The sequence below is a fragment of the Eschrichtius robustus genome, chromosome 18 (genome assembly GCF_028021215.1).
Source record: "Eschrichtius robustus isolate mEscRob2 chromosome 18, mEscRob2.pri, whole genome shotgun sequence".
NCBI classification, from domain to species: Eukaryota; Metazoa; Chordata; class Mammalia; order Artiodactyla; family Eschrichtiidae; genus Eschrichtius; species Eschrichtius robustus.
In genome coordinates, this window is record NC_090841.1 from 34,110,139 (window position 1) to 34,137,683 (window position 27,545).

Here is a 27,545-nt window from a genome sequence, read left to right on the forward strand (position 1 = left end):
ATTTGCATTAAGGAATTTAACTCCACCCAGTGTAATTATCCTCTTCCTTCTGTAACTGTCAGTTTCCTCCCCAGTCCCAGGAGCGACTCTGCCCAATTCCGCAGTCTCTGCTCTAAATCCACGTTGGTGATAATGAAACAGATGAGGCAGCCCCGCTATAGGGTTGAAGGTTTTAACAGTCTTCCCAAGTGACTTGGCACGTGGGACCAGAGCCACTCGATTGAATGTTTCTCCCCAGCAGCCACAAGACTGGAAAACCGTGGCGGGTGGAGCAAACTCTCAGGGAGCGTCTCCCGGGCCCAGCGCCCCTTCCGCCTGTTCCTCCGATTGGCTGGCGTGAGTCTCGGCCGCCCAATCGCGTTGGAGTGTCTCCTGCGTTACTCGGCGGCGCCGCCGCGCAGGCCCACTCGGAAGCCGCCTCTACCGCTTCAGTCCCCCGTAGAGCTAGAGAAGGGCACCGGGAAGCGGCGGGTGGGAACTGGGCCTGGCAGTGCCCGTGCCAATATCAGAGGGCCGTGCCGGGACCTGGACGGGCCCAGTGGGAGAGCGACAGGAAAAACTAGCACCGACAGAACTCTCCGATTTTCCCATATCCCTTAAGTGCAGGTTTTCCCTGGGTTGACCCATTCACTTTTCTTGTAGTGTGGGACCTGAACAGTCCGATTTAGCTGTGGGGAGTCGGAAAAATCCGATTATATTTCTTTTCTTTGTATCCGGGCAGATCGAAAAAGGGAGCAAATGGAGCGAATTTTCATAAGAAAGTAAACTTTTCTCCTGTGTGGAGTGGACTGGGAACACCCTTCCTTTGACTTTCCCTGTACGAAATGTGGCCTTATTCGTGCTTAACTGGAAGCGCTTTTCCGCCACCGCCCGAGCGTCTCAGCTCTAGCGCTGTCCTGCCCTCTCGGAGGTGGCCGCCTGTGGGCGCTGGAAACGCGGCCTTACTTTCTGCTGTACAAAGAACCGCCCCACTAGTTTCCACGGTGTGCAACTCAGAAAAGTGACCCCGAACGAAAAGCAACCGGCCTTCGGCGGAGAGGCAGTGCCGTGCTCTTTACCGACAAACTTGCCCCGACCTGCAGGCCTCTGCCTGTCCTAGGCGGATCGCTGCTGTCGGCGCGCCTCAGCCTCACAGCCTCACGCCAGGCCGGCCCCTGCGGCCGCTCGGAAAACGCGGCAAGCGGAACCCGCACGCGGAAGCGCCGGGCGCACTGAGCATGCCCAGTTGGAGAGCCGACCAGAGGAGTTTTTTTCTTTTCTTTTCTTTTTTCTTTTTCTTTTTCTTTCTTTTTTTTTTTTTTGGTCTCAAGCAGCAGGCCTTCTCCCCACCCCCACCCGAGCCCCCCACCACCCCCGGCCTAAGCAGCTACCATGGCCGAGGTCCCCGGCGCGGTGTTGTCCCAGGCGGGTTGGTAAGTGGCGAGTCCCATCGGCCGCGGGCGCGGGCCGGGCCGGAGTAGGGTTGGGGTTGGGGCGGTGGGGTGCGTGTCGGGGTAGGCGGAGGCCGCCGCCCGCCCCCGGCCTCTCCCCGGGCCCTCCGGGCCGGCTCCGCCCCCGGCGCCACGCGGAGCCGAGCGAGTTCCCCAGCTCCCCTCGGCGTGGCGGCGCGGCCTGGGCCCCGAAGGCGGGCGGCGCGCCGGGGAGAGGCCGGGGGCCGCGGGCAGGGCGGCGGGGCGGGCGGCGACGCAGGCCCGAGCCGAGCCGCGCGGGCGGACCCTCAGCGCCACCGCGCCGCTCCGGGGGTTGATGCCGCGGCTGGACGAGGGGAGGCGAGGGCTGGAGAACGGAGTGCGGCGGAGAGGGACGAGCGCGGCCGGAGCCCGCGGGCCCGCGGGAAGTTGAGGGCAGACCACAGCCCGGGTTGTTGCCGGCTGCGTCTCCGTCCTCCTTATTCCAAAGTACAGGACGGAGCAGGGGAAAGCCGCCCTCTGCGGCAGACACACAACTTCTGAAGCTGAGAATGACCACATTAACTCGTGTGGATGCTCCGTAGAACTTTTCTTGAAAGGATGACGGTGTTCGGATTTTTAAAGACATGTTAAGATTTTAGAATCTGAAAACAATAAAAAAATTATGTGAATTAAGCAGTTTCTGCAACTTCGGCCATTAGGGTTGTAAACATCCAGTTTAATTTACTAACGCTTTAACAGGCCTGCATGGGCACAGTCTGGGATGAAGGGTGGGAAGGAGGTTGAAAAAGATTTGCCCCTGCTCTCTGGAAGTTCACTATCTTAGCGAAAAGAGGGGGAAGGAGGCATTAAAACAACAAACACAAAAACGGGAAATTGTGGTAAACTGTACAGAGGTGCAGGCAAATGTGGTATGGAATTGGAGAGGAAGGAGAGTTAATTTCCTAGAGAAGTGGGCTTTGGGAGATGGTGAGGAAAAGGCTTTGTAGATACAGAGCCGCTGGAGATGAGGCACAGAGGTAGGAAAGTGCCTATTGGTTTGCAGAATTGATACTAGATCCCTATGGTTCCTGGAAGTAGAAGGGTGTCCAATGAAGATTAAGACCTTAAAAGTTTGTGGCCAGGATATGGAGCCTACAAGTACCTAAAGGATGGATTTGATTTTGTGAATTAAATTTTTGATTAGAGGGCTGTAACACCTGTGTTTTGAAGACGCTGTTCCTGGCTCTACTGGCACCTCATTTTACAGGTGAAGAGATTGAGGCACAAAATTGTTAAGTAACTTTCCAAAAAAAATGACATAACTGGAAAGTGGTGGAGTTGAATGGTGAGCACAGAGGGGCTGGTTCCAGCTCTGGTGCTTTTAACTGTTACTGTTGTGACAGTTTTTGCTTAGAACACTCTTGGCATAACAAACTGTAGCGTTAAAAACTCCTTTTTCAGTTTTATTTTTGTTCTTCTAACTGGAATTTCTACATTCAGTTTCTTTACCTCACAACGCTGTCTTGAAAAATCTTGGATCACTCTTTCTGAGTTTTTCCCCATTCTTCGTTTGATTAAGCCTTAGTTCTTCAAACTAGTTGTATGAATTCGTTTACAGTCTTTTACTGCTTTCCAACATGATCCCACCTGTGTTAGAAAGGCCAGTCTCAATATTTTGATTCCAAACACATACTAAATTGTTCTTTGGACTCTAAGATCCTTAAGGGTGGGTAAACTGCATCTTATGTTTCTGTATATCTGTAATGCCAGGGAGCTCACTACCTTGTAGGTTCTTTTTTTTTTTTGAATTTTTGAATTTTATTTAATTTATTTTTTTATACAGCAGGTTCTTATTAGTTATCCATTTTATACATATTAGTGTATATATGTCAATCCCAATCTCCCAATTCATCCCACCACCGCACCCCCGCCCCCGCCACTTTCCCCCTTGGTGTCCATACATTTGTTCTCTACATCTGTGTCTCTATTTCTGTCCTGCAAACCAGTCCATCTGTACCATTTTTCTAGGTTCCACATATATGCATTAATATACGATATTTGTTTTTCTCTTTCTGACTTATTTCACTCTGTATGACAGTCTCTAGATCCATCCACGTACCTGCAAATGACCCAGTTTTGTTCCTTTTTATGGCTGAGTAATATTCCATTGTATATATGTACCACATCTTTATCCATTCATCTGTCGATGGGCATTTAGATTCTTTCCATGGCCTAGCTATTGTAAATAGTGCTGCAGTGAACATTGGGGTGCATGTGTCTTTTTGAATTATGGTTTTCTCTGGGTATATGCCCAGTAGTGGGATTGCTGGGTCATATGGTAATTCTATTTTTAGTTTTTTAAGGAACCTCCATACTGTTCTCCATAGTGGCTGTATCAATTTACATTCCCACCAACAGTGCAAGAGGGTTCCCTTTTCTTCACATCCTCTCCAGAATTTGTTGTTTGTAGATTTTCAGATGATGACCATTCTAACTGGTGTGAGGTGGTACCTCATTGTAGTTTTGATTTGCATTTCTCTAATAATTAGTGATGTTGAGCAGCTTTTCATGTGCCTCTTGGCCATCTGTATGTCTTCTTTGGAGAAAGGTGTATTTAGGTTTTCTGCCCATTTTTGGATTGGGTTCTTTGTTTCTTTAATATTGAGCTGCAGGTGCTGTTTATATGTTTTGGAGATTAATCCTTTGTCCATTGATTCCTTTGCAAATATTTTCTGGCATTCTGAGGGTTGTCTTTTCGTCTGGTTTGTAGTTTGCTTTGCAAAAGCTTTTAAGTTTCATTAGGTCCCATTTGTTTATTTTTGTTTTTATTTCCATTACTCTAGGAGGTGGATCAAAAAAGATCTTGCTGTGATTTATGTCAAAGACTGTTCTGCCTAAGTTTTCCTCTAAGAGTTTTATAGTGTTCAGTCTTACATTTAGGTCTGTAATCCATTTTGAGTTTATTTTTATGTATGGTGTTAGGGAGTGTTCTGATTTCATTCTTTTACATGTAGCTGTCCAGTTTTCCCAGCACCACTTATTGAAGAGACTGTCTTTTCTCCATTGTATATCCTTGCCTCCTTTGTCATAAATTAGTTGACCATAGGTGAGTGAGTTTATCTCTGGGCTTTCTATCCTGTTCCATTGATCTATATTTCTGTTTTTCTGCCAGTACCATATTGTCTTGATTACTGTAGGTTTGTAGTACAGTCTGAAGTCAGGGAGTCTTGATTCCTCCAGCTCTGTTTTTTTTCCATAAGACTGCTTTGGCTATTCAGGGTCATTTGTGTCTCCATACAAATTTTAAGGTGTTTTTGTTCTAGTTCTGTAAAAAATGCCATTGGTAATTTGATAGGGATTGCATTGAATCTGTAGATTGTTTGGGGTAGTATAGTCATTTTCACACTATTGATTCTTCCAATACAGGAACATGGTATATCTCTCCATCTGTTGGTATCACCTTTAATTTCTTTCATCACAGTCTTTTTTTTTTTTTTTGAAAGGGGTCTGGAAGGAAGCCGCCTGTTTGTTGATGATGGTTACTTGCAGGGAGGCTCTGGGAGCTGGGCAGGGGAGGTAGTGGTGAAGGGGACTTCATGTTCTGTTCTGGATTGTCTGAATCTTTTTATTTTTTTTAAAATTTTTATTTATTTATTTATGGCTGTGTTGGGTCTTCGTTTCTGTGCGAGGGCTTTCTCTAGTTGCGGCAAGCGGGGGCCACTCTTCATCATGGTGCGCGGGCCTCTCACTATCGCGGCCTCTCTTGTTGTGGAGCACAGGCTCCAGACGCGCAGGCTCAGTAATTGTGGCTCACGGGCCTAGTTGCTCCGTGGCATGTGGGATCTTCCCAGACCAGGGCTCGAACCCGTGTCCCCTGCATTGGCAGGCAGATTCTCAACCACTGCGCCACCAGGGAAGCCCTCATCACTGTCTTATAGTTTTCTGCATACAGGTCTTTTGTCTCCCTAGGTAGGTTTATTCCTAGGTATTTTATTCTTTTTGTTGCAATGGTAAATGGGAGTGTTTCCTAAATTTCTCTTTCAGATTTTTCATCATTAGTGTATAGGAATGCAAGAGATTTCTGTGCATTAATTTTGTATCCTGCAACTTTACCAGATTCATTGATTAGCTCTAGTAGTTTTCTGGTGGCATGTTTAGGATTCTCTATGTATAGTATTATGTCATCGGCAAACAGTGACAGTTTTACTTCTTTTCCAATTTGTATTCCTTTTATTTCTTTTTCTGCTCTGATTGCTGTGGCTAGGACTTCCAAAACTATGTTGAATAATAGTCGCGAGAGTGGACATTCTTGTCTTGTTCCTGATCTTAGAGAAAATGGTTTCAGTTTTTCACCATTGAGAATGATGTTTGCTGTGGGTTTGTCGTATATGGCCTTTATTATGTTGAGGTAGGTTCCCTCTATGCCCACTTTCTGGAGAGTTTTTATCATAAATGGGTGTTGAATTTTGTCAAAAGCTTTCTCTGCATCTATTGAGATGATCATATGGTTTTTATTCTTCAGTTTGTTAATATGGTGTATCACATGGATTGATTTGCGTATATTGAAGAATCCTTGCATCCCTGGGATAAATCCCACTTGATCATGGTGTATGATCCTTTTAATGTGTTGTTGGATTCTGTTTGCTAGTATTTTGTTGAGGATTTTTACATCTATATTCATCAGTGATATTGGTCTGTAATTTTCTTTTTTTGTAGTGTCTTTGTCTGGTTTTGGTATCAGGGTGATGGTGGCCTCATAGAATGAGTTTGGGAGTGTTCCTTCCTCTGCAATTTTTTGGAAGAGTTTGAAAAGGATGGGTGTTAGCTCTTCTCTAAGTGTTTGATAGAATTCACCTGTGAAGCCATCTGGTTCTGGACTTTTGTTTGTTGGAAGATTTTAAATCACAGTTCTAATTTCATTGCTTGTGATTGGTCTGTTCATATTTTCTGTTTCTTCCTAGTTCAGTCTTGGACACTTAAAACGTTCTAAGGATTTGTCCATTTTTTCCAGGTTGTCCATTTTATTGGCATACAGTTGCTTGTAGTAGTCTCTTAGGATGCTTTGTATTTCTGCGGTGTCTGTTGTAACTTCTCCTTTTTCATTTTTAATTTTATTGATTTGAGTCCTCTCTGTCTTTTTCTTGATGAGTCTGGCTAATATTTATCAATTTTGTTTATCTTCTCAAAGAACCACCTTTCAGTTTTATTGATCTTTGCTATTGTCTTCTTTGTTTCTATTTCATTTATTTTTGCTCTGATCTTTATGATTTCTTTCCTTCTGCTAACTTTGGGTTTTGTTTATTTTTCTTTCTCTAGTTCCTTTAGGCACAAGGTTAGATTGTTTATTTGAGATTTTTCTTGTTTCTTGAGGTAGGCTTGTATAGCTATAAACTTCCCTCTTAGAACTGTTTTTGCTGCATCCCAGAGATTTTGGATAATCATGTTTTCATTGTCATTTGTCTTTAGGTATTTTTTGATTTCCTCTTTGATTTCTTCAATGATCTCTTGGTTATTTAGTAACGTATTGTTTAGCCTCTGTGTGTTTGTGTTTTTTACATTTTTTTCCCTGTCATTCATTTCTAATCTCATAGCGTTGTGGTCAGAAAAGATGCTTGATATGATTTCAATTCTTTTAGATTTACTGAGGCTTGATTTGTGACCCAGGATGTGATCTATCCTGGAGAATGTTTTGTGTGCACTTGAGAAGAAAGTTTAATCTGCTGTTTTTGGATGGAATGTCCTATAAATATTAGTTAAATCTATTTGGTCTATTGTGTCATTTAAAACTTCTGTTTCCTTATTTATTTTCATTTTAGATGATCTGTCCATTGGTGTAATTGAGGTGTTAAAGTCCCCTACTATTATTGTGTTACTGTTGATTTCCTCTTTTATGGCTGTTAGCAGTTGCCTTATGTATTGAGGTGCTTCTATGTTGCGTGCATATATATTTATAATTGTTATATCTTCTTCTTGGATTGATCCCTTGATCATTATGTAGTGTCCTTCCTTGTCTCTTGTAACATTCTTTATTTTTAAGTCTACTTTATCTGATATGAGTATTGCTACTCCAGGTTTCTTTTGATTTCCATTTTCGTGGAATATCTTTTTCCATCCTCTCACTTTTAGTCTGTATGTGTCCATAGGTCTGAAGTGGGTCTCTTGTAGACAGGATATATATGGGTCTTGTTTTTGTATCCATTCAGCAAGCCTGTGTCTTTTGGTTGGAGTATTTAATCCAGTCACGTTTAAGGTAATTATCGATACGTATGTTCCTATTACCATTTTCTTAATTGTTGTATGTTTGTTTTTGTAGGTCCTTTTCTTCTCTTGTGTTTCCCACTTAGAGAAGTTCCTTTAGCATTTGTTGTAGAGCTGGTTTGGTGGTGTTGAATTCTCTTAGCTTTTGCTTGTCTGTAAAGCTTTTGATTTCTCCACTGAATCTGAATGAGATTCTTTGTTGTAGGTGCTTCCCTTTCATCACTTTAAGTATATCATGCCACTCCCTTCTGGCTTGTAGAGTTTCTTCTGAGAAATCAGCTGTTAACCTTATGGGAGTTCCCTTGCATGTTATTTGTTGTTTTTCCCTTGCTGCTTTTAATAATTTTTCTTTGTCTTTAATTTTTGCCAATTTGATTACTATGTGTCTCGGCGTGTTTCTCCTTGGGTTTATCCGGTATGGGATTCTCTGCACTTCCTGGACTTGGGTGGCTATTTCCTTTCCCATGTTAGGGAAGTTTTCGACTATAATCTCTTCAAATAGTTTCTCTGGTCCTTTCTCTCTCTCTTCTCCTTCTGGGACCCCTCTAATGCGAATATTGTTGCGTTTAATGTTGTCTCAGATGTCTTTTAGGCTGTCTTCATTTCTTTTCATTCTTTTTTCTTTATTCTGTTCCACAGCAGTGAATTCCATCATTCTGTCTTCCAGGTCACTTATTCTTTTTTCTGCCTCAGTTATTCTGCTATTGATTCCTTCTAGTGTAGTTTTCATTTCAGTTGTTGTATTGTTCATCTTTGTTTGTTGTTTAATTCTTCTAGGTCTTTGTTAAACATTTCTTGCATCTTCTTGATCTTTGCCTCCATTCTTTTTCCGAGGTCCTGGATCATCTTCACTATCATTATTCTGAATTCGTTTTTTGGACAGTTGCTGATCTCCACTTCATTTAGTTGTTTTTCTGGGGTTTTATGTTGTTCCTTCATCTGGTACATAGCCCTCTGCGTTTACATCTTGTTTATCTTTCTGTGAATGTGGTTTTTGTTCCACAGGCTGCAGGATTGTAGTTCGTCTTGATTCTGCCCTCTGCCCTACAGGCACTTTCTTTTAGTATGATCAGGTGTAGTCTTAGGGGAGAAAGCCATTAATTATATATTCAAACATATTGCATTTGTAATGTATACTAGAGAGGAGAAGGGACATGGCTCCATAAGAGCTTATAAAAGGGAAATTTGGTGTCTTCATGGTGGTCAGAGAATGCTTCTATGAGACCTGGAGGGTAAGTGAGAATTACACCAAGTAGGGGAAAAACAGCATATGCAAAGATCATATGGCAGTAGGGGGCATGATTAGTACAAAGGACTGAAGTACCAGTATTAGTGGAGGGCAAGACAGAGAGGCAGTGTAGTAAGGTGGGACTCGGCGATACCCAGGGACTAGATCATGTAGCCTGGTCCTTGTAGGTCACGCACGGTAAGTTTCATTTTTATTTTTAGGCAACAGAAATCAGTCGAAAAGTTTTATTAGGGGGTGGGAGGATTGAAGTAGGAACAACATCTTAGTTACATTTTGAGGTATCCTTGCCTTGAAGAAAATAGATTGGAGCTAGGTAGGAGTAGATGGATGGAATGGTGGTGATGATTGAGATAGAGAGCAGTAGATTGATTTGAGAGATATTTATGAGGTAAAATCGACAGAACTTTATGCGAGTAAGAGAGAAGGAAGTGTCAAGGGTTTGATTTCTTGGTTTCTGGCTTGTATACCTGAACTGAATACAGTACAGTTAGACTATTAGAAGGAGACCACATTCTTGAGGGGTGGATCTTGAATCGAAGTTGGGCATTATTTGAGTGTGAAGTGCCTTTGAGTCATCTAAAATAAGATGCCAGTTGGGCATTAGGAAATATTGGGTTGGCCAAAAAGTTCATTTGGGTTTTTCTGTAACAGCTTAGAAGCGAACTTTTTGGCCAACTAAATACTAATCTTGCACTCAGCAGAGAAGACTGGGTTAGAGATATAAATCTGTGGTCATTTGAGTATAGTTGATGGTGAAGCAGAGCATGGATGAGATCATCTAAGGCTGTACTGTCCAATATAGTAGACATTAGCCATATGTGGCTACTGAGCACTTGAAAGGGGTCTAGTCCAAATTCAGATGTGATGTAAATGTAAAATACACACTGATTTTGGAGACTTATTACAAAAAAGGAATGTAAATATCTCTCATTAAGTTTTATATTGTTTATAATATTGAAATAATATTCTCAATATATTGTGTTAAAACATATTATTAAATTAATTTCACCTGTTTACTATTTAAAATATGGTTACTAGAAAATTTTAAATTACATATGTGACTTGCATTATACTTCTGTTAGACAGCAGTGATCTATGATCTAAAGACCAGGCTTTGAGTAGGAAGAGGCTAGGTTCAAGCAATGACAAATTTCAGCATTTTTAGAAGAGAATTAGCCTTTAAGGAGCTGCCAGAGGGGGAAAAAGCATATGAAGTCATTGACTTTTCTAAGAAGAGAAAATGGATATAATCTCTTAAGAGTTCTGTGACAAGATTATTTGATTAGGTCATCATTAGTTTATTGACTTGCTGGTATTATAGATTCAGAGCAGATTTTAAGACAGTCTTTATAAATTTAAGGTTTCTGAAGGTCATTTAAAAAAAATTCTCCCCAAATCCCCCCAGAACTCCTGTAAATATAAAATGCAAGTGAAACTCAGTTGCAGCTTTTCAGAAGACGTGAACATGTTAAGAAAAAACATTTTTATTTTGCTAAATTTCTAAGCAGGACCTTGAGAAGTTTGATAAATACCTAATATGAAACACTAAACGTAAGTATTGATGGAAAAAGTTGCTAAATAAGTTAAGCCAACATTTTATAATGGATATTGGAATTGATTCCATTCAAGTATTGTTTTGAGAGAGAGAGAGATTGTTTTTTTTTTTGGCCGTGCTGAGCAAAATGTCTGATCTTAGTTCACGGACCAGGGATAGAACCCACACCCCCTGCAGTGGAAGCGCAGAGTCCTAACCACTGGACAGCTAGGGAGTTACTAAGAAGTAGTTGATGTATGTAAGTTTAAGTGTCCAGAAAGTTGATAGGTAATCATGATAAAGTTAATGAAATAATTTTACCTTTTTCTCTAAATATATTTTTGATTTTATATTCAAGCTAAATGAATATTTTTCTTTTCTTATTAGTTAAAATAGCTTGATTGATGCCTTGTTATTTTGTAAGCTCCTGTAAGGCAAGGATCAAGTCTTTTCATTTTTCTGTAGTATTCGTAGCATTTAGCAGGGTGTGAGGTATACAGTAGACACTTAAATGCTTGTGGAATGAATGCTAGTGTCATCTTAATTAGTCTCGGTATCTTTCATCATATTGTTTTTGTGTTTTCCAGGAACACAAAATTTCTTCAAGCTTTTTGTAGAGTAGAAAATTGTTATTTCTGAAATGAATGTTGTGAAATGAAAAAAAACCCAACAGTTTTATAAAGAACGTAATCTCAGAAATATAGGAAATAATCTTACAGAAATATTTCTCTATTGATACTTATTTCTAACTGAATATAAAGACATATACTTACAAGTTTAGATGTAAATTTTGAAATATGTGGATAAAATTTCTTTGCTTGGGAAAACCAACTGTTTCTGTAAGGGCTTTGAAATGTTCTTTCTCAAAGCAATGTTAATTAGAAACTTTTCAGAGGCTCATTAAGTTAGTATATGTTTGTCCTAGGCCCTAATTATTTCTTTTTTTTTTTTTAAACATCTTTATTGAAGTATAATTGCCTTACAATGGTGAGTTAGCTTCTGCTTTATAACAAAGTGAATCAGTTATACATATACAATATGTTCCCATTTCTCTTCCCTCTTGCATCTCCCTCCCTCCCACCCTCCCCATCCCACCCCTCTAGGTGGTCACAAAGCACCGAGCTGATCTCCCTGTGCTGTGCGGCTGCTTCCCACTAGTTATCTATTTTACATTTGGTAGTGTATATATGTCCATGACACTCTCTTACCCTGTCACATCTCACCCCACCCCCTCCCCATATCCTCAAGTCCATTCTCTAGTAGGTCTGTGTCTTTATTCCTGTCTTGCCACTAGGTTCTTCATGGCCTTTTTTTTTTTTTCCCTTAGATTCCGTATATATGTGTTAGCATACTGTATTTGTTTTTCTCTTTCAGACTTACTTCACTCTGTATGACAGACTCTAACTCCATCCACCTCATTACAAATACCACCATTTCATTTCTTTTTATGGCTCAGTAATATTCCATTGTATATATGTGCCACATCTTCTTTATCCATTCATCTGTCAATGGACATTTAGGTTGCTTCCATGTCCTGGCTATTGTAAATAGAGCTGCAATGAACATTGTGGTACATGACTCTTTTTGACCTATGGTTTTCTCAGGGTATATGCACAGTAGTGGGATTTCTGGGTCGTATGGTAGTTCTATTTTTAGTTTTTTAAGGAACCTCCATACTGTTCTCCATAGTGGCTGTATCAATTTACATTCCCACCAACAGTGCAAGAGTGTTCCCTTTCCTCCACACCCTCTCCAGCATTTATTGTTTCTAGATTTTTTGATGATGGCCATTCTGACCGGTGTGAGATGATATCTCATTGTAGTTTTGATTTGCATTTCTCTAATGATTAATGATGTTGAGCATTCTTTCATGTGTCTGTAGGCCATCTGTATATCTTCTTTGGAGAAATGTCTATTTAGGTCTTCTGCCCATTTTTGGATTGGGTTGTTTGTTTTTTTATTGAGCTGCATGAGCTGCTTGTAAATCTTGGAGATTAATCCTTTGTCAGTTGCTTCATTTGCAAATATTTTCTCCCATTCTGAGGGTTGTCTTTTGGTCTTGTTTATGGTTTCCTTTGCTGTGCAAAAGCTTTTAAGTTTCATTAGGTCCCATTTGTTTATTTGTGTTCTTATTTCCATTTCTCTGGGAGCTGGGTCAAAAAGAATCTTGCTGTGATGTATGTCATAGAGTGTTCTGCCTATGTTTTCCTCTAAGAGTTTGATAGTGTCTGGCCTTACACTTAGGTCTTTAATCCATTTTGAGTTTATTTTTGTGCATGGTGTCAGGGAGTGTTCTAATTTCATACTTTTACATGTACCTGTCCAGTTTTCCCAGCACCACTTATTGAAGAGGCTGTCTTTTCTCCACTGTATATGCTTGCCTCCTTTATTAAAGATAAGGTGACCATATGTGTGTGGGTTTATCTCTGGGCTTTCTATCCTGTTCCATTGATCTATATTTCTGTTTATGTGCCAGTACCAAACTGTCTTGATTACTGTAGCTTTGTAATATAGTCTGAAGTCAGGGAGCCTGATTCCCCCAGCTCCATTTTTCGTTCTCAAGATTGCTTTGGCTATTCGGGGTCTTTTGTGTTTCCATACAAATTGTGAAATTTTTTGTTCTAGTTCTGTGAAAAATGCCAGTGGTAGTCTGATAGGGGTTGCATTGAATCTGTAGATTGCTTTGGGTACTAGAGTCATTTTCACAATGTTGATTCTTCCAATCCAGGAACATGGTATATCTCTCCATCTATTTGTATCATCTTTAATTTCTTTCATCAGTGTCTTATAATTTTCTGCATACAGGTCTTTTGTCTCCTTAGGTAGGTTTACTCCTAGATATTTTATTCTTTTTGTTGCAATGGTAAACGGGAGTGTTTTCTTAATTTCACTTTCAGATTTTTCGTCATTAGTGTATAGGAATGCAAGAGATTTCTGTGCATTAATTTTGTATCCTGCTACTTTACCAAATTCATTGATTAGCTCTAGGAGTTTTCTCGTAGCATCTTTAGGATTCTCTATGTATAGTATCATGTCATCTGCAAATAGTGACAGCTTTACTTCTTCTTTTCCGATTTGGATTCCTTTTATTTCTTTGTCTTCTCTGATTGCTGTGGCTAACACTTCCAAAACTATGTTGAATAATAGTGGTGAGAGTGGGCAACCTTGTCTTGTTCCTGATCTTAGTGGAAATGGTTTCAGTTTTTCACCATTGAGGACAATGTTGGCTGTGGGTTTGTCATATATGGCCTTTATTATGTTGAGGAAAGTTCCCTCTGCCTACTTTCTGCAGGGCTTTTATCATAAATGGGTGTTGAATTTTGTCGAAAGCTTTCTCTGCATCTATTGAGATGATCATATGGTTTTTCTCCTTCAATTTGTTAATATGGTGTATCACATTGATTGATTTGCGTATGTTGAAGAATCCTTGCATTCCTGAGTTAAATCCCACTTGATCATGGTATATGATCCTTTTAATGTGCTGTTGGATTCTGTTTGCTAGTATTTTGTTGAGGATTTTTGCATCTATGTTCATCAGTGATGTTGGCCTGTAGTTTTCTTTCTTTGTGACCTCTTTCTCTGGTTTTGGTATCAGGGTGATGGTGGCCTCGTAGAATGAGTTTGGGAGTGTTCCTCCCTCTGCAATATTTTGGAAGAGTTTGAGAAGGATAGGTGTTAGCTCTTCTCTAAATGTTTGATAGAATTCACCTGTGAAGCCATCTGGTCCTGGGCTTTTGTTTGTTGGAAGGTTTTTAATCACAGTGTCAATTTCAGTGCTTGTGATTGGTCTGTTCATATTTTCTATTTCTTCCTGGTTCAGTCTCGGCAGTTTGTGCGTTTCTAAGAATCTGTCCATTTCTTCCAAGTTGTCCATTTTATTGGCATAGAGTTGCTTGTAGTAATCTCTCATGATCTTTTGTATTTCTGCAGTGTCAGTGGTAACTTCTCCTTTTTCATTTCTAATTCTATTGATTTGAGTCTTCTCCCTTTTTCTCTTGATGAGTCTGGCTAATGGTTTATCAATTTTGTTTATCTTCTCAAAGAATCAGCTTTTAGTTTCATTGATTTTTGCTATTGTTTCCTTCATTTCTTTTTCATTTATTTCTGACCTAATCTTTATGATTTCTTTCCTTCTGCTGGCTTTGGGGATTTTTTGTTCTTCTTTCTCTAATTGCTTTAGGTGCAAGGTTAGGTTGTTTATTCGAGATGTTTCCTGTTTCTTGAGGTAGGCTTGTATTGCTATAAACTTCCCTCTTAGCACTGCTTTTGCTGCGTCCCATAGGTTTTGGGTCGTCGTATCTCCATTGTCATTTGTTTCTAGGTATTTTTTGATTTCCCCTTTGATTTCTTTAGTGATCACTTCGTTATTAAGTAGTGTATTGTGTAGCCTCCATGTGTTTGTATTTTTTACAGATCTTTTCCTGTAATTGATATCTACTCTCATAGCGTTGTGGTCGGAAAAGATACTTGATACGATTTCAATTTTCTTAAATTTACCAAGGCTTGATTTGTGACCCAATATATGATCTATCCTGGAGAATGTTCCATGAGCACTTGAGAAAAATGTGTATTCTGTTGTTTTTGGGTGGAATGTCCTATAAATATCAATTAAGTCCATCTTGTTTAATGTATCATTTAAAGCTTGTGTTTCGTTATTTATTTTCATTTTGGATGATCTGTCCATTGGTGAAAGTGGGGTGTTAAAGTCCCCTACTATGATTGTGTTACTGTCGATTTCCCCTTTTATGGCTGTTAGTATTTGCCTTATGTATTGAGGTGCTCCTATGTTGGGTGCATAAATATTTACAATTGTTATACCTTCCTCTTGGATCGATCCCTTGATCATTATATAGTGTCCTTCTTTGTCTCTTGTAATAGTCTTTATTTTAAAGTCTATTTTATCGGATATGAGTATAGCTACTCCAGCTTTCTTTTGATTTCCATTTGCATGGAATATCTTTTTCCATCCCCTCACTTTCAGTCTATATGTGTCCCTAGGTCTGAAGTGGGTCTCTTGTAGACAGCATATATATGGGTCTTGTTTTTGTATCCATTCAGCCAGCCTGTGTCTTTTGGTGGGAGCATTTAATCCATTTACATTCAAGGTAACTATCGATATGTATGTTCCTATTCCCATTTTCTTAAATGTTTTGGGTTTGTTATTGTAGGTGTTTTCCATCTCTTGTGTTTCTTGCCTAGAGAAGTTCCTTTAGCATTTGTTGTAAAGTTGGTTTGGTGGTGCTGAACTCTCTCAGCTTTTGCTTGTCTGTAAAGGTTTTAATTTCTCCATCACATCTGAATGAGATCCTTGCTGGGTAGAGTAATCTTGGTTGTAGGTTTTTCTCCTTCATCACTTTAAGTATATCCTGCCACTCCCTTCTGGCTTGCAGAGTTTCTGCTGAAAGATCAGATGTTAACCTTATGGGGATTCCCTTGTGTGTTATTTGTTGTTTTTCCCTTGCTGCCTTTAATATGTTTTCCTTATATTTAATTTTTGACAGTTTGATTAATAAGTGTCTTGGCATGTTTCTCCTTGGATTTATCCTGTATGGGACTCTCTGTGCTTCCAGGACTTGATTAACTATTTCCTTTCCCATATTAGGGAAGTTTTCAACTATAATCTCTTCAAATATTTTCTCAGTCCCTTTCTTTTTCCCTTCTTCTTCTGGGACCCCTATAATTCGAATGTTGGTGCGTTTAATGTTGTCCCAGAGGTCTCTGAGACTGTCCTCAGTTCTTTTCATTCTTTGTTCTTTATCCTGCTCTGCAGTAGTTATTTCCACCATTTTATCTTCCAGGTCACTTATCCTTTCCTCTGCCTCAGTTATTCTGGTATTGATCCCATCTAGAGTATTTTTAATTTCATTTATTGTGTTTGTCATCATTGCTTGGTTCCTCTTTAGTTCTTCTACGTCCTTGTTAAATGTTTCTTGCATTTTGTCTATTCTATTTCCAAGATTTTGGATCATCCTTACTATCATTATTCTGAATTCTTTTTCAGGTAGACTACCTATTTCCTCTTCATTTGTTAAGTCTGGCGTGTTTTGACCCTGCTCCTTCATCTGCTGTGTGTTTTTCTGTCGTCTCATTTTGCTTATCTTACTGTGTTTGGGGTCTCCTTTTCACAGACTGCAGGTTTGTAGTTCCCGTTGTTTTTGGTATCTGTCCCCAGTGGCTAAATTTGGTTCAGTGGGTTGTGTAGGCTTCCTGGTGGAGGGAACTAGTGCCTGAGTTCTGGTGGATGAGGCTGGATCTTGTCTTTCTGGTGGGCACGTCCACATCTGGTGGTGTATTTTGGGGTGTCTGTGGCCTTATTATGATTTTAGGCAGCCTCTCTGCTAATGGATGGGGCTGTGTTCTGTCTTGCTAGTTGTTTGGCATAGGGTGTTCAGCACTGTAGCTTGCTGGTCATTGAGTGATGCTGGGTCTTGATGTTGAGATGGAGATCTCTGAGAGATTTTTGCCGTTTGGTATTACGTGGAGCTGGGAGGTCACTTGTGGACCAGTGTCCTGAAGTTGGCTCTCCCACCTCAGAGGTACGGCCCTGATGCCTGGCTGGAGCACCAAGAGCCTTTCATCCACACAGCTCAGAGTAAAAGGGAGAAAAAATAGAAAGAAAGAAAGAAAGAAAAAGGCTATAATATAGTGAAGTAAAATAAAGCTATTATAAAGCAACGCTATACAGACAAAATCTCACCCAGAAGCATATACATATATACTCACAAAAAAAGGAAAAGGGGAAAAATTAATATATCCTGCTCCCAAAGTCCACCTCCTGAATTTGGGATGATTCGTTGTCTATTCAGGTATTCAACAGATGCAGGCACATCAAGTTGTTTGTGGAGTTTTAATCTGCTACTTCTGAGGCTGCTGGGAGAGATTTCCCCTTCTCTTCTCACACAGCTCCTGGGGATCAGCTTTGGATTTGGACCCGCCTCTGCGTGTAGGTCACCTGAGGGCGTCTGTTCCCTGCCCAGACAGGACGGGGTTAAAGGAGCAGCTGCTTCGGGGGCTCTGGCTCACCCAGGCCGCGGGGAGGGAGGGGTACAGAGGAGGCGGGGCGAGCCTGCGGCGTCAGAGGCCGGCGTGACGTTGCACCAGCCTGAGGCGCGCAGTGCGTTCTCCCGCAGAAGTTGTCCCTGGATCACGGGACCCTGGCAGTGGCGGGCTGCACAGGCTCCCAAGAGGGGCGGTGTGGAGAGTGACCTGTGCTCGCACACAGGCTTTTTGGAGGCGGCAGCAGCAGCCCCAGCGTCTCACGCCCGTCTCTGGGGTCCGCGCTGATAGCCGCGGCTCGCGCCAGTCTCTGGAGTTCGTTTAGGCGGTGCTCTGAATCCCCTCTCCTTGCGTGCCGTGAAACAAAGAGGCAAGAAAAAGTCTCTTGCCTCTTCGGCAGCTGCAGACTTTTTCCCGGTCTCCCTCCCAGCCAGCTGTGGTGCGCTAACCCCTTCAGGCTGTGTTCACGCTGCCAACCCCAGTCCTCTCCCTGCGATCCGACCGAAGCTGAGCCTCAGCTCCCAGCCCCGCCCGCCCCGGCGGGTGAGCAGACAAGCCTCTCGGGCTGCTGAGTGCTGCTCGGCGCCGAGCCTCTGTGCGGAAATCTCTCCGTTTTTTCCTCTGCGCCCCTGTTGCTGTGGGATCTGCGCTGATAGCCGCGGCTCGCGCCCATCTCAGAAGTTCGTTTAGGTGGCGCTCTGAATCCCCTCTCCTCGCGCACCAGGAAACAAAGAGGGAAGAAAAAGTCTCTTGCCTCTTCGGCAGCTGCAGACTTTTTCCCGGACTCCCTCCCGGCTAGCTGTGGTGCACTAACCCCTTCAGGCTGTGTTCACGCCGCCAACCCCAGTCCTCTCCCTGAGATCCTACTGAATCCCGAGCCTCCGCTCCCAGCCCCGCCCGTGCCGGCGGGTGAGCAGACAAGCCTCTTGGGCTGGAGAGTGCTGGTCGGCACGGATCCTTCGTGCGGGAATCTCTCCGCTTTGCCCTCCGCACCCCTGTGGCTGCGCTCTCTTCCATGGCTCCGAAGCTTCCCCCCTCTGCCACCCGCAGTGTCTGCCCGCGAAGGGGCTTCCTAGTGCGTGGAAATCTTTCCTCCTTCACAGCTCCCTCCCACTGGTGCAGGTGCCGTCCCTATTCTTTTGTCTCTGTTATTTCTTTTGCTCTACCCTAGTACGGGGGGAGTTTCTTGCCTTTTGGGAGGTCTGACGTTTTCTGTCAGCGCTCAGTGGGTGTTCTGTAGGAGCAGTTCCACGTGTAGATGTATTTCTACTGTATCTGTGGGAAGGAAGGTGATCTCTGCGTCTTACTCTTCCGCCATCTTCTCTCCTCTGCCCCTAATTATTTCTTTATACATTAGATATTTTATGAGATATGCTACAAATTTTTACTTGTCTTTTTGATATTTTAGAATTGTTAGCTTCGGGTCCCTGGTTAGAAAGGTGTTAGGATGACAAGATTGTAATTCATTCTAGGACCTTTGATGAGGCAAAGAAGTAGGCCTTTAGGCACTTTGTAGTCTAGTAAGCTGGCATAGGCTCCCAATCCACCTGAAGACACTGCCAAGCACACGTTGCTCTTTTGTTATTTAAATTATGAACACCAAAAAGGATCATGTATATGTTACTAGTTAGAATACAAAGCATGTGAAATAGGCTCCTTCTCAGTATACTTTTTCAGTGGCCCTTTTTGCCTGAGTTGAGAGCCCAAGTTGGTATAAAGGGGCTCCTAGTCTTAGTGCTTTATCATGATCTTTTGTCCAGGCTGCCTGCTGATTTCTCAGTCTGTTTCACTGTCACCTATGAGTAATAGTGAGGTTTCTTCAGGGCTGTGTTTATTTGACTTCTTTTCTCAGTTGAGCTTCTTGGGGAGGGAAGGGGTAGATTAATACCCATGCTCCATCAGAATCTTCTTTCCTTGCTACATTTGGAAGTTTTACAGGACCGGCATGTACTGTTTCCTTATTTTGGTTGCTGATAAATTTTTTGACTTGCTTTTTCTGGTTGTGATTGTTTTCTTTGTTTTTACTATTTTTTCCCTTGTTCACTTAATTAGTTACACATCCATCAGAAGTTCTTATGAGCATATATTAATTAGGTGTTTCTTTGATAGTTAAAAATTGATAAATAATAAAGTATTATGTATACCTAGTTAATTGCTATACCAATACAATGAAATTTCGGTGCCCTTTTTTGTGTCTTTGTTTACATCCTTGTTGTTACAAAGTGATCACCTAACATAACTTTTAACTTTGTTGGTAGACATACCTAGCTGCTCTTTCCTACCATTATACTCATTACATTTTCTACCAGTTACATAGACAAGGTTTGTTTTGTAGTGATAGTTCACAATTAACTTTTATCTTCATAAAATTAGATGTAATTTCTTAACAAATTGAGAGTTTAACAAATTGAAATTTTGATTTGACATCATGAAAAAGATAATCCAGTGTAGTGGTATAGACTTTAATGGGTACAGGGTAATGAGAAAGGACTTAATATTTGAGTGATACATGACAGAAATCATGTATACGTACTGAAGTCTGATTGAAAACGCAATAGGGTCTCGAAGTTTTTGCCAGTTTATATTTATGTGAATAAACATTTACATTGATATTATTTTAATTAAAATGCAAGAACTGGCCCAAGATACACACTTCTAATATTTAGAAAACACTCTGTATTAGTTAGATTGAAGGCTAGGCTGCTGTAATAGAGGCCCTGCATTACAGAGGGCTCAAGAATGTAGCCTCTTTTTCTTCTGTCACAAAACAAAGTGGTGGGAAATTCTGCTTTGTGCTGTCATTTAGGGACCTGGGTTCCTTCTGTCTTACTGATTCATTGTCCTCTTACCCCTGCTACTTCAAGTGAGGTCCTCAGACCAACAGCATTGGCATTACCTCATAGTTTATTTGTAATGTAGAATCTCAGATCTCCACTACAGACTTAGTAAATCAGTACATGCATTTTAACAGGATTTTCTCAGTGTTTCTTCTGTACATTAAAGTTTGAGAAGCACTGCTCTAGGGCCTTGTCATTGTCATCATGGTCAAAGCCTTATCTGAGTTTCAGGTAACAGGAAAAGGAAAGACAGCGGAGAGCCATAGAGTCGTTGTTCCCTGTTGGGGAAGGTGGCACACATCATGTCCTTGGTTTCCAAGAACTTTCGTCTCAATCTGCCTGTAAGGGATTCTCAGAAATGTGGTTTAGTTCAGTGATTCTCAAACTATCTGCCAGTTTTAAAAATATCCAGTTTCTCACAGATCAGTAATTTTGTAAACTGTGAAATCTTTCAGCAATGTCAGATTGCTTCTAAATGCTTACCTCAGTTTCTGTACTTATCCCATCATGGTGCACTAACAAAGAGTTTGAGAATTGGCACTGCACCGATGCATGGACACATGGGTCATGTATTCCACCTGGATACACTTTGAATTTTTCACTCAGTGATGCTGTTCAAATTATGGTAATGTTACGTGAATTGGTATGAATGAATGAGGCACTGTATTTTTGGCCTTTCATACTTTTTGATTTGATTTACTTGCTAATATTCTTCTACTTAAAAAATTATATTATTTTATTTATTTTTTGCCACTCTGTACGGCTTGCAGGACCTTAGCTCCTGGACCAGGGATTGAACCCAGGTCCCAGCAGTGAAACCACTGGACCGCCAGGGAATTCCTGAAAAATTATATTATTTTAAATGATAATCTTATGTTTGTAAAGGACTTCTCAGCTTGCAAAGCCCTCTTTCCCTAATTATGTGTCATTCCATAAAAAGAAGTAGTATGTATGTATTATATTTGCTTATAAAAGGGTATTGTAAGCTTTCCTAGTTTAATCATGTTGCTGATACCTAGTATGGCACGTCATAGAAGGATGTTCATGTTTGTTATGAGATACCTTTCTAATGTATTTTGTAACTTTCTTATACTTTTAGTTATGAATTAATACGAACTAATATTAATTTACAGTTGGTGTTATAAGACTTACCTGTGTCATTATCATATTGGCTTGACATGGTTTGAATTATTCCTGCCTCAACATGTTTTGTTTTGTTTTTTTTAACATTTTATTGGAGTATAATTGCTTTACAATGGTGTGTTAGTTTCTGCTTTATAACAAAGTGAATCAGTTATACATATGCATATGTTCCCATATCTCTTCCCTCTTGCGTCTCCCTCCCTCCCACCCTCCCTATCCCACCCCTCTAGGTGGTCACAAAGCACCGAGCTGATCTCCCTGTGCTATGTGGCTGCTTCCCACTAGCTATCTAGTTTACCTTTGGTAGTGTATATATGTCCATGACACTCTCTCACCCTGTCACATCTTACCCCTCCCCCTCCCCACATCCTCAAGTCCATTATCTAGTAGGTCCGTGTCTTTATTACCGTCTTACCACTAGGTTCTTCATGACCTTTTTTTTCCCTTAGATTCCATATATATGTGTTAGCATACTGTATTTGTTTTTCTCTTTCTGACTTACTTCACTTATGGAAAATAAAATTGAATTGGACTGTTGGTAGTCTTTTAAAATGTTTTACCTTATCACAATAACTTTCATGTGTAAATTGAATTATTTATAGTTATTGGTAATGCTTTATGCAAAAGTATATTTTAAAAATGTATGATTATGTATTTCTACATATTAAAGACACATACTTTTAAAGTGGAAAGTAGCCTAATGTTTGACTAAATGTTTTTGTTATATTCAACATGCTTGTTGTTGTTTTGGCCTGCCCAGTGTTGTCCTGCAGCACCAATTTTTTCCGCCTCTAAGTACCCAGTGTACATGAACTAATAGGTCAGCAGAAAGTCTGCATTGTGAAATTGCCTAGAAACAGGCTTGCAAGCTTGAATCAATTTGTGTTTGAAACTGAGATTAATAAATTACATGGTTTTGAATAGTTAAAAATCTATATTAGAATTATTAATTAGAATTAAATAATTAGAATTATATCACAAAACTGGATTATCATGAGGGATTACTGAGGAAAAAATATTACAAAAACACTACTATGTTCCCTTGATCTTCAATTAGATTTTTACCTACTTCTTTTTTTTTTTTTTTTTGGCTGTGCTCTTGCGACTTGTGGGATCTTAATTCCCCGACCAGAGATTGAACCCAGGCCCTCAGCAGTGAGAGTGCGGAGTCCTAATCACTGGACTGCCAAGGAATTTCCAAATTTATACCTATTTCCTGAGAAGCAGTATGGTTGGTGGTTAAGACAAGGGCTCTGAAGTCCAAGTCTCTTGAGCCAGGGTCAATCCTGGTTCTGCCACTGAGCAGCTGTAAGCCTGATCACATTAATTAACTGCTTGCTGCCTCAGTTTCCTCATCTGTTAAATGGTGTCAATTGTAGCACCTATCCCATAGCATAGTTATGAGGATTAGTGAGTTAATACACACAAAGTGTTTAGAACATTGCTTGTCATATGCTAAATGCTCAGTAAATACTTGCAGTTCTTCCTATTGTATGTTAAGCCTGGACTCTCATAACTTATGTGATTTGCACATATATGGATTTCTGATATTGTTTCACTTTTGGGAAAAGTTGTCCTCTACTCTGTTTTAGAATATGTTATATAGTCTCTAAAAGGGTTCCTTTGATAAAGAAAAAAATCTTTATGTCTTAAGGATTTTAAGTTTCATAAGTATATTCTTATCATTTGGTAATCTTATAAATAATTAGTGTTTCAAGTTAAAGATAAAATGGTACAGATAGAATATTTATTTCATATAATATTATTTCATTTGTAAAGGAAGAATAGAAAGACATTTGAGAGAGGAAATGATCAATATGCAGTCTCTTATTATGGATTTGAATTTAGTAAGTATTTGCCTTTTATTTTTGTAAATAAGGTTTTTACTTAAGGAGTAATGAGATGTCCTCCTCAAAAATTAAATGTTTGGAACCAGCTATGTAATATGTAAATTTATGGGACAATATACTTTTTTTAAAATTAAATACATTTTGAGAGAGGTATCTTCTGAATCTAGTTTTTGAAGAAAGAAAGATTGTGTAGCTTTACCTTAAGTAGGAAGTTGGCAAACTATGGCCCGTGGGCCAAATTTGGCCTGCTGCTTGTTTCTGTAAAGTTTTATTGGAACACAACCAGACCATGCTTTTGGGCTGTGGGACAGATTTGAGCAGTTGTGACAGAGATCATATGGCCCCAAAAACCTACAATTTTGGGCTTCCCTGGTGGCGCAGTGGTTGAGAGTCTGCCTGCCAATGCAGGGGACACGGGTTCGAGCCCTGCTCTGGGAGGATCCCACATGCTGCGGAGCAACTGGGCCCGTGAGCCACAACTACTGAGCCTGCGCGTCTGGAGCCTGTGCTCCGCAACAAGAGAGGCCACGATAGTGAGAGGACCGCGCACCGCGATGAAGGGTGGCCCCCGCTTGCCGCAACTAGAGAGGGCCCTCGCACAGAAATGAAGACCCAACACAGCCAAAAAAAAAAAAAAACCTACAATTTTTACTATATGACCCTTCATAGAAAAAGTTTGCTGGTCTCTGCCTTAAGTAATTAGTAAAATAGATTAGTCCATTATTACTTAGAAAACACTGAAGTTTGCACAACTAGTACATGTTACTTGTCCAATATTTGTCAAAAATAACTTTCCAAAACAACGACAGTTCTTGTTCTTGTCCTCACTACTGATGATTGGTATGAATGGTGCTGGCTTACAGATTAGTAAATCCTCACTATTTGATAGGAATGTGCCAGTACTTGGCAATGGGGCTTTCTATCAAATACAGAATTGTCAGGTGTTTTTGAAATGGTCTAATGATTTTAATAGACTTCTTCCGTTATGTCCTAGGACAGGTAGAAATCCTTCATTGGTTTCAACTGAGAATTTCTATCACAGCTGGACAACTTTTGGATTTTATAGAAAACCTAGAGCACAGGTAGTTTTTAATCAAATCAGTACTGCTTAAGGGAAGGAAACGGTGTGAGGTTGAAAAACCTCTCAAAACATATCAATCCTGAGTAAAATATAAAAGTTTGTCTTTAAATAACAAAATATATGTGGTAGCCAATCATTTAAATTAGCCTGATTTATCTGTAACAAGCTGATTATTTTAGGTTAGAAATTGAACTTACGAAAAAAATAACTCCATGCCTTGATTTCACAAAGTTGGTGAAGTTTTCTAACAGTGGTCCAGGGACTAGGCATGAAGGGTCTAATAAAATGCAGTTTTTCAATATCTGTTGCCATCCTCATTCATATTTTTCCTTTTTGGAAATGTGTCCTCACACTTGTAGAATTAACAGTCCCACCATGTAGAGATTCATATTTGCTGGGATCCAGTGCACAATATCCATTTTTTGACATTACTTTGATTACAGAAGTTACTGTTTCATCAGAACTTTTACATTTCATCTAACTACTTTGGTGTGCTGGGGCTATAACTGATGTGGTGATTATAAGCAAACATGCCGTTTAACAAATGTAACCACTAACAGGCAAATGCCATTATTGAGAAAACTGGGCCTTGAATTTTAGCTAAGTTAAACATACCAAGGCAATCTTTATAGCTCATCCACACCCTTAAATAATATAATTTTGAAGAATACATTAGTTTTTCTGTACAAATCATGATTAATTTTACATATCAAATTGTGAGATGTACACAAATAAAATTGCTTCCTTTTCTCAAATGGCCAAACTTTGTTTGGATGACTTGATGGATCTCCTGGGAACCACCCTGGTCCAGAGACCCATGGAAAGTTTTAAATCAGGGCAATGAAAAGATCAGATTTGCTGGGTTTAAAAAGATCACTCTGGCTTTTATTTCAAGCATGGGTTAATTGTCAGTCAGGGACAGTTTGAAGAAAAACAGTCTTTAGAGGTAAATGTCATCAATGAATTTTTTCTTAGTTCCCTTAAGAATTGAAGAAATGGAAAACTCTGGTTGGCTGTCAGTGTCTTTGACTTGTCTCCCTACCCTACTCTGCCCCAGTTTAAAACTAAAATCAGTTAATACTGTTTACTCTGTTAGTGTTAGTGCTGGTTGTTTCTTGGTGTCCTTTCATAAGAGTTTATAAGTTTGTTGGATGCCTAAAAAATTGTGCTTTGTAAGTTGATAAGTAGTGATGTAAGATTTAACATGGTGTGATGTCAAGTCATAGCAAAAATGACCTACCTTATTTCAACTGATCCCTTCAATAAATAACATATCTCTCTAAGTGTAAAGGAAGATGAGGAAGTCCATAATATGGTTTTTAGATCTAAATTTCTGAAAAGTAGTAGGGACATTATTTTTCTTAACTGATCAACCACTAATTCCATTCTTATTTTAGTGCTATTTCCAGGCCAATGTGTGAGTGAGGCTATATTTAAAACATTCGTGTAATAAGTAGATATTTATTAAGCAAGACTTTTTTTTTTTTCTTTCAAGATCTGAATTTCTTTTTTAAGAAATTATTTTGTGAATGCCTTTTCTGGTATTTTTCTTTGGTTTGAAAGTTGCTGTTTTAATGTTGAGCACATGTATGATTGTGTTCATATGTAGAATTCTTTGAACCAGTCTTTATATTACTTTCTACCTTTTTACCTTTATTTACTGTTCCATCTGTTGTCTGTTGCAGTCTGGCTTGTGCTTCTTCCATGCTACTGAAATGCTTTTGCTGAGGTTACCAGGGACCTCCCAGTGAAGTACATTTCAGGCCTTTCCTTACTGACCTCTGCTACATGGGATGGTATTGGTCAACCTACTTGAAATTCACTATTCCTTGTATCTCCTAACACTGCAGAATTCTTGTTCTCTTCATTCCTTCCTGATTATTCATTTGCTGTCTTTTTATGGTATTCTTGTCCTGCCCTTCTCTGCCTTTTCTTATCGTTCCTGTTGGTACTACCAAAATTATGTCTTTGTTCCACTTTCTCATTCTTTTTACTTTAACTGATAAATCTCATTTGTTTTCATATTGAAACTAATTTTTATATGCTAATGATTCCTACTGCCTAGGCCTGTATTTGAAAAGGCACCCTTGTATATGAAACACTTGCTACTTAACTAGGTATCACAGAGGCACTTCAAACTCCCCATGCCTCTAACTGTGCTTCTCTTTCCCACTTCTTCTCTTTACACTTTGTCTTAGTTTGTGGCACACTCATCTTACCAGTCACATGAGAGTCATTTTTGACTCATACCATTCTCTTATATTTAAATTAGGTATTGGTCCTGCCAGTTTACCTTCTAAATATTATTCCACTTCAGGCCTTCATTCTTGGGAACACATTAGTAGCCTCCTCACTGGTTTTTTTGTTTCCTCTTTTAAATCCATCTTTTCTATGGCTGTTAGTATGAGTAACCTAAAATAGTTGTCTAATCTTCAGATCTCTTGTTACATACAGGATGAACACTGTCTTCCTTACACAGGTTTACATGGCCTCTTGTTGTTCTTTCTCTGGCTTCCTTTCTTGCTCCTCTCTTCCTGTAGTGTGTGCTGTAACAACATCAACCTGCTTGTGAACCTTTTGTGTACATGGTATCTTGTGTCCTGCCATTGTACCATTTCTCATAATGCTTTTCTCCATTTAAGTTCATTCTTGCCTATCGTTTTAGGCTGTCACCTGTTACCGGACTTCTTTTCTGATGGGAGGTCCTTCCTCTGAGCTCTTGTAACATTCTGGCTCTAACTCATTGGGTTATAATTATTTATATGTGTCTCTTCAGGTCAACTAAACATCACTGGAACTGAACTTATTCGAGGTCAGTGACCATGTTCCTTTCATCTTTGAATTCCCAGGACTAGAACAATGTCTGTCACAGAGTAGGGAGTCAACAAATGTTTACTGAATAAAGTGATTAGATTTATATCATGTTATATCACTTATATGTGGAATCTAAAAAAAATGGTTCAAATGAACTTATTTGCAAAACAGAAATAGAGTCACAGAAGTAGAAAACAACTTATGGTTACCAGGGCCGTAATGGAGGGTAGGGGTAAGTTGGGAGATTGGGGTTGACATAGTCACACTACTGTATATAAAATAGATAACTAATAAGGACCTACTATATAGCACAGGGAACTCTACTCAAGACTCTGTAATGACATGTATGGGGAAAGAATCTAAAAAAGAGCAGATATATGTATATCTATAAC

The 27,545-nt window shown here is 40.0% G+C and overlaps 1 protein-coding gene across 2 annotated transcripts in view; it reads left to right on the forward strand.

Annotated features, from left to right (window-relative positions):
• The first annotated feature begins 515 nt into the window (after window positions 1-515).
• TDRD3 (tudor domain containing 3) overlaps window positions 516-27,545 on the forward strand; it is a 215,050-nt gene continuing 188,020 nt past the window's right edge. For both annotated transcript variants that reach the window (XM_068526575.1, XM_068526576.1), the window contains exon 1: window positions 516-1,412. In XM_068526575.1, the coding sequence (XP_068382676.1) occupies window positions 1,372-1,412 (41 nt within the window). In that variant the 5' untranslated portion in view covers window positions 516-1,371. The remainder of the gene's footprint in view (window positions 1,413-27,545) is intronic.